The sequence below is a fragment of the Neomonachus schauinslandi genome, chromosome X (genome assembly GCF_002201575.2).
Source record: "Neomonachus schauinslandi chromosome X, ASM220157v2, whole genome shotgun sequence".
Classification (NCBI taxonomy): domain Eukaryota; kingdom Metazoa; phylum Chordata; class Mammalia; order Carnivora; family Phocidae; genus Neomonachus; species Neomonachus schauinslandi.
The window spans coordinates 20,860,556-20,867,488 of record NC_058419.1 but is presented as its reverse complement, the minus strand read 5'-3'; the positions used below and the strand labels follow the sequence as shown (position 1 = coordinate 20,867,488).

General features: G+C 61.3%; 1 protein-coding gene across 1 annotated transcript; it reads right to left on the bottom strand.

The window, feature by feature from the left end:
* Positions 1-201: 201 nt before the first annotated feature.
* On the bottom strand, positions 202-6,731 carry APLN (apelin). The gene is made up of 2 exons (XM_021685846.1): positions 6,610-6,731; positions 202-368 (listed from the first exon to the last, which is right to left on the bottom strand). The coding sequence occupies exons 1-2, from the start codon at positions 6,674-6,676 to the stop codon at positions 202-204; spliced, it is 234 nt and encodes a 77-aa protein (XP_021541521.1). The 5' UTR covers positions 6,677-6,731.
* Positions 6,732-6,933: the final 202 nt, after the last annotated feature.

The window sequence follows — 6,933 nt, the reverse complement described above, 5'->3', positions numbered from 1 at the left end:
GCCCCTCTCTGGGCCTTGGTCTCCATGTCTGTAAAATGAAGGGGTAAGATGGGTGCTCTGTAAGCACCTACGTTGCGTGTGGGGCCGGAAGGGCTCGGTGCAGGTGTCTGGCCAGCAAGAAGCAGCAGGGTCCCCCAGCTTCCAGGCTGTCCCTCCCCAGCTCCTTCCGCTGCCCACTGACCAGAGGCTCAAGTACCTGCTTCAGAAAGGCATGGGGCCCTTGTGCGAGAGGCGCGGCCGCTGGCGGCGGAATTTCCTCCGGCCGCCCTGCCAGGGCCCCGGTCCATTCCTCGATCCTCTGGGCTGCACCAGGTGGCGGACATTGCCCTCCTCCAGCCCCTTGCCATCGGAAGGCTGCAGCAGGGGCCCTGCAGGAAGAGGAAAGCCTGTTAGCCAGGAGGGCTGATGCGGATGGGCAGGGGGCTGCGGGCTCGTGGTAGGGGGCCAAGTCTCCACGAGGTAGTATTCATCAAAGCTTCTCTTTGGTTTTATCTTCCATCTTGGTGAACAGTTTGCAATTTTTACACTGGCCTGGGCCAAAACCTACTACTCACATCTTGCAATTTATGGAGCTGACTTTAGGTCCTTTTGGCAGTTCTACCATGTTTCTGGCAGGCGCAAACATGTTCCCCGTTTAGAACATCGGGGGGGTACAGTGTGGGGCATACGTCTGTACTTGGTCAGGGCACAGCAAGCGATAACTCCCCATTGCACCCTTGCACCGGATACACTGAAAACAGTTCACACATACAAGGAAATGAATCCCCGTACCACCACGTACCCAGCACCCGGATTCAACCATTATCCAGGTGGAGTCCCATAGCCTTTAGTTATCCCTTTTCTTTTTTTCTTTGTGGAAGTATTTTACAGCAAATCCAGAACACCGTGTCATTGGACTCAGACATCCTTCAGTACGCAGGTGACCCACTTTTGAGTACTTGAGATCTCATACCTCACCCCTGGGCATCTCACCGGTGTTTAGGCGTCCCTGAGGCTCCCGTGCTCCTCGTGATCTCCCAGTGGGTGTGGCTGTGCTGGGGGGTTGTAGAGACTCTGTGCGCCTTAAGCTGGGCTCTATCCAGCCTGTGACCACATTTAGAGGCCAGTAAATATTATCTGGATGAATGAGTGAACCAATGAGTGAATGGGCACTTGAGGCGGCAAGTCTGTGCATCAGGAGGGGTGCGGGCTGCTGTAGTCGGCACCTCCCCACCGAATGCCCTACCTCCTTTCATCCCCACATCACAGCCCGAGCCTGTGTCTGATGTAAATTCCTCCCACTTACATCCCAGTTGGCTTCTCCTCGGCTCTCTGGGGCTCTGCTCTACATCTGCCCACACCTGGCGTAGAGCAGGAGCCTCCTGATGCCAGGCCAAGCCCTGACAATGGAACCCAAGTGGTGCTGGGTGTTCTGGGGTGCAGTGAGGGAGAAGGCACCTGGGCTGGCTCTCACCAAGGCTGCAGCACAGCCAGGGGAGGGGAGCTTGCACTCCAGAAACAAGCCCGGCCTCTGGAAGCAGGCAGAACAGGGAGACGAGACGGTGCTGGGCAGAAGGCGGACTGCAGGGCACTTGAGCCATGCCCAGTCTGGGGCTGGGCTGGCCTGCAGAAATACGGCTTCTGAGGTCAGCGATCACAAATCCCAGTCTCTCTCCTCCCACACCACCGGATTTGCCTTCAGTTATATCCCTGCCCCTGAAGCTCCATTTCCATCCATCCAGGCATCCCCACAACTAGCTCAGAGTTTCCATATCACCACCCGTTGGCTGCTAGCCCCCCAGTCATACCCCTGGCTGATCTTCCTTTCCCTCCTCCTGCCTCCAGCACCCCCATGCTCTGGGTCCTCTGTTGGCTCCTTGGCTCTAGTGATTCTTCCTCCGGTTGCACACAATTTCCAGGCATTTCTCCTCCTCTTGGGCCAAAAGCAGGCGAGGTTTGTTCTTCGGGCCCTCCCCACCCAGGCTCCCGGGGCCTGCTGCTCTCTCAAGACATGCAAGCCCTGGGGCGCCTGGGTGGCTCAGTCGTTAGGCGTCTGCCTTCGGCTCAGGTTGTAATCCCGGGGTCCTGGGATCGAGCCCCGCATCAGGCTCCCTGCTCAGCGGGGGAGTCTGCTTCTCCCTCTCTCGCTCTCCCTGCTTGTGTTCCCTCTCTCACTGTGTCTCTCTCTCTGTCAAATAAATAAATAAAATCTTAAAAAAAAAAAAAAAAGACACACAAGCCCACTGCGCATATGCGCACACTCTAGTCCTCCACCTGCCTTCCCCAAGAAAAGTCACAGGCCGGGCAGGACCCCACTGTTGACCAGCCACATTTCTGTGCTTCTGGTTGGGGTGGGTTAATGTGTCAGCTCCTCCCCCAGTGAGAATTAAAACCCATCATCTAACGAGAATGAAAACACAAATTATATTCACACTCTGGGGCCATGGGGCAGGAAGCCACTTCTGTCTGTCATAAAGCCATTTGCAAAAGGGCTGGGCCAGGGAAGGAGAGAGGAGGGAAGGACCTTCACTAAGCCCCCACCCCCACCCCTGACCTCAGCTGCTGCAGCTTCTGCCCTGTGTTTCGGGGTCCTCTCAAGGCTCTCCCTGACCACTGAGGGGGGCAGGAATGATGCTGATGAGGCGTCCATATGAGAGGCGCACTCGGGCGGGAAGGACTGTGCTGAGGGTGTGGCCAGGCACAGGGAAGGACCCTCCTGGGGCCTTGATCCTGCGAGGCCTTGTTTTCGAGTCCGTGCCCTCCACTACTGGGGGTGGAGTGGGAGGGGGCCGATGGCACAGGTTACGGCCCCAGCGGTAGAGTGGGCATGGAGAAGAGAGACACGGTACCCAGCTGGCGAGGGCATCACCTCCACATATTCAGCACCCAGGACTGTGAGTGTTGGTGGCAGTAAGGGAGGGAGGACTAGGGGTGAAAGGCCCTAAGTAGGGGGAGGCCGAGAAGCGGGATGGGGAACGGGGATGGTAGCTCAGACTCCAGCCAGGGAGACATCTCGACTCCAAGCCGGCAGAGAAGAACTGCCTTGAGCCGACTGAGCACTCAGCCAGGCCCTAGAGAACAGCCACCCAGGAGCCCTGGCACACTGCATCCCGTTGGGTGGGGGGCGCACTGTCTTCTTTGCAGCCAGAAGTCTGCAGCTCCTCCCACACCCTGATGCCATCACCCTCCTGGCTCCTCCAACTTTGGATTCTGAGTCCGGCTCACCCTAAGATAAGCTGACACCTGAAACCCGGGCTTCATGCCGTCCAGTTTAGAGGCTGTTGATGCGCATCACTGCAGAGGTCCTGGCTGTACAAAAGAATTCCCCTTTCAGAAACGGGGGCCGTCCTCAGTGCACTTAAATATTTCCTTCTAATTCATTCGCTACTTAAAGGAGGCTGGGGGCAATCCCCGCAAAGAATCTGAAGCCTAGAGGGACTGGAGCCCCTGCTCTCTGAAGCGCCGTCGGAATGAAGCCTCAGCGTCTCTACGCTGAGAACGGCAGTCAGGGATGAACAGGGCTTGACTTTCGTGCGGCCCGAGCTCCAACCCTGCCGGTGCACAAAGAGGTGTGTGTGACTTTTCAGGAACATGCCAACCTCACCAGGAGTGACGCGTCTGCCTCTCGCCTTGCCATCCAGTCTATCTTGTGACTGCTTTAAAAGCCCAGCTCTGGTGGGGCCCCCCGCTGGCTATGCCCCCTCCCGGTATTGCAGGTCTCTCCCCGCTGAGGCACCCGTCCTTGGTCCGCTCAGCCCTCCACCCCAGCGCCCCGAGCTACCTTCCCGGGCCAGCCTTGCTGCCCTTGCACACGTCACGCTCTGGCAGCCTGGCCCTCCACTTCACTTGCATTAGTCTTTTGCCAGAGAGAGGCCGGACTCAGGTTACAAGAGCGCTTAGCACTTAGGGACTGGGGATGGAGTAGAGGTACCCACTCCCCGAGAGGGTGACATACAGTAGGCTGGCCTCACGCTGTCACTGTAACTGCAGGCTCAGAGCTAGGGCCGAGGAGGGGGAGGAGGAGGAGGAGAGAGGTGCTCAGACAAGACCAAGAGGCACTCAGGCCTGGCCCAGCAACTCTCAGACTCAGAAGAGCAAGGTCAGGAAGCAGTGGAGGAGTTCGTGTGTGTTCGGTGAACGGGGGGAGGGGCACGGACATTCCAAGTCAGGACAGAGTGTATTGTGGAGGAAGCAAGGTTTTCAGGCCTGGGAATTTTTTTTTAATGATTTATTTATTTGAGAGAGAGAGAGAGAGCAGGAGCAGGAGGGGCAGAGGGAGAGGGAGAGAGAATCTCAAGCAGATTTCCCTCTGAGCGCAGAGCCTGATTGGTGGTGGTGGGGGGGGGAGCTCAATCTCGTGACCCTGAGATCACGACGTGAGCAGAAACCAAGAGTTGGCCACAAAGCCGACTGTGCCACCCAAGCACCCCTGGGCCTGGGACTTTGACTGGAGACTCTGGCTGGGGAGAGCATGCAAGTCTGGGCCAAGGGCAAGGCGCTTCTGGGGGCCCTGTTTCTGACCCAGGATAGGAGGCAGGAGGAGCAGGACATGAGTACCTGGACCCTTGGCTGGTGGCCACCTACATGGAAGTGGCCCTCCTTGGCTCCTAAAGATGTCATGGGGGTGGAGAAGGCAGTGAGAGCCTAGTGTCCAGTGCTAGGCTTAAGCAAAATGTGAGGGCAACAAATTTACCCAAATAAGGGCACAAAGGTAGATGGCCTAATGAAGAAGGGCAGATTAAAGCAAGAGGTGACAGGGTCTGCACCAAACACAGTGTTCCCTCCCCTTGAAACTAGCTGTCCCCTTTCCCAGCTGGACCCCTAAAGGGTCCTAGTGCTGGTCAGTTGCCCAAGGGTCTCCCCATAGCCTCTGGGGGAGCACCAAGTATGCAGATCAGGAAGCCCCAGCTTCCTCCGGGACACCCTCTCTGTACCCACTCTTTCTCCCCCCGACGGTACCACTTTGGACCGTTTGCCAGTGGTGGCGTCCTGTGGGTGTCCTGTCTTGCCGACTGCACCGGATGGTAGGTGCCTGCAGGACAGGCCGATGAGGTGTCCTTCATCCCTGTCTTTTGCTCTCTGTTTGCCTGCCTGACAGGAGTTTCTGAGGAAAAGCCTACTCCCTTCTTACCAGGGGAGAGGCTCACGCCGCCCTTGGGCCCTGAGGAAGAAGACCCCTGGACAGCTAGCTGAAGGCAGGGGGTGCCAGAGCTAACTGATGCACCCTCCTGAGAAGCCAGGCAGAGCTCCCAGGGCGAGGGCAGTGCCAAAAGGCAAGAGCAGAGAGAGAAGGCAGCCTCCAAAGAGAGAGAGGTGGAGCCCCGCCGGGCCCCTCAGAGGCTCCTGGGCTGCAGGCCCCCCTCCTGCTCTGGAGGGTCTGGAACTAAGTAGGGCCCCATGCCCTTCATCTAGGAAACCTGCTGCCCTGCCCTCTCCTTCCCTCTGCTCCCACCTTTCTGCGTCTCCAGCCCTGGCACTGGCATTCGTCCACCTGGTCTTGGCCTTGCCCTTCTGTGGTGCCAGGCAGGCAGCAGTGACAGCCAGATCACAGGACTGTGGCAGCTGGAGGCAGGAGCTGACAGCCCCAGGAGACACTGACGCACGGGGGACAGGCAGCCTGGGCTGAGGCTGCCAGGGCATCGGCGGGGACCGGGTTTGGGGAGGGCAAGGGAGCACTGGTGCCAAATATGCCAGGTGGGGGGCGTGGTGCAGGTGGGGCAGAAAGGGGTCCCCCTCCCAGAATTGCATGGAGGTGTCCAGTCAGGCGCATGTTTCCCGGTTTGGTGCCTGGAGACAGCCTGTGGCTGGGGCTCATGAGTAAAGGCCGGAGCCAGGATATCGGAGCCAGGATATCGAAGAACGAGGCCCTGGGCGGGGGGCGCGGAGTGCGTGGGGCGGGCCTCCTGTGCGGGAGCAGGAGAGCAGACCAGATTGGAGCTTGGGGAAGAGAAGACCAGCCTGGCCCGGCGCTGCCCGGCTCGGCCCGGGCAAGGCTGCCTCCGCTCACACGCAGGCTGAACCGAGCAACAGCCGGGCTCCACGCCGCCGCCCCCGCCGCGCGCTCCTGCCTATGCAACAAGTGTCACGTCTGCATCTTGGCACATCATCCCGAGTGGCCCGCGCCCCGGCACCCGCGCGCGGCCCCTAACGTCCAGGGGCCGGAAAACCTTCAACTCCGGAGGCCAGGCCACCAGGCTCAGGTCAGGCTCCCTCCACTGATCCACGGGGAGCGGGACATGCTCCCCCCCCCCCCCCCGCCACACACATACCCTCCACCACGTGGGGTACAGGGCGCGGGACCCTGGACGCACGCCCGCGGCCCTGAGCTCCTCGGACTTCGAGGGGCCGCCGGGAGGGGCAGGGCGCCGGGCGGGTGACGCCCGAGACCGAGGCGAGCCCCCTTCCCGGAGGAGGCGGTGGTCCCGGGCCGGCCGGGTCCCTGGCCCAAGGCGCCCTGTCAGTCAGTCGGCGGCCCGGCGCGGCCGGCGCGTGGCTGCTCCCGCTCGGCTCGAGCCCGGGTTCCGGGAGGCGGAGAGCGCGCGAGCTGGGGGCGGAGGGAAGGGAGCGCGTCGGCTGCGGTCCAGGAGGGCGGCGAGGGGCGCGCGGGCGAGCGGCGGGGCACGCACTCACCTCCACACGCCGCAGTCAGGGAGAGCCAGAGCAGCAGGAGCGCCTGCACGCAGCGCCGCAGATCCATGCTGCTCCTCGGCCGCGCCGCAGCGGCCCCGGGGCCGGGGGGCGGGGGAGGCCGGGCGCCCCGAGGCGGGGAAAGGCGCGAGCCGCGGACCGTGCGTGCGTGCGGGCGCGGAGCTCGCGTGGCTCTCCGGCTGCGCCGCGCGGGCTGGCCGCCTGCCGCGCTCGCTCGCCGCCTCCTCTCCGGCAGCCTCCCTCTCCTGCCGCGGGGCAGCGCCGCCAAGCTGGCCTCCGCGGGCGGCTCCGGGGACGGCGGCGAGC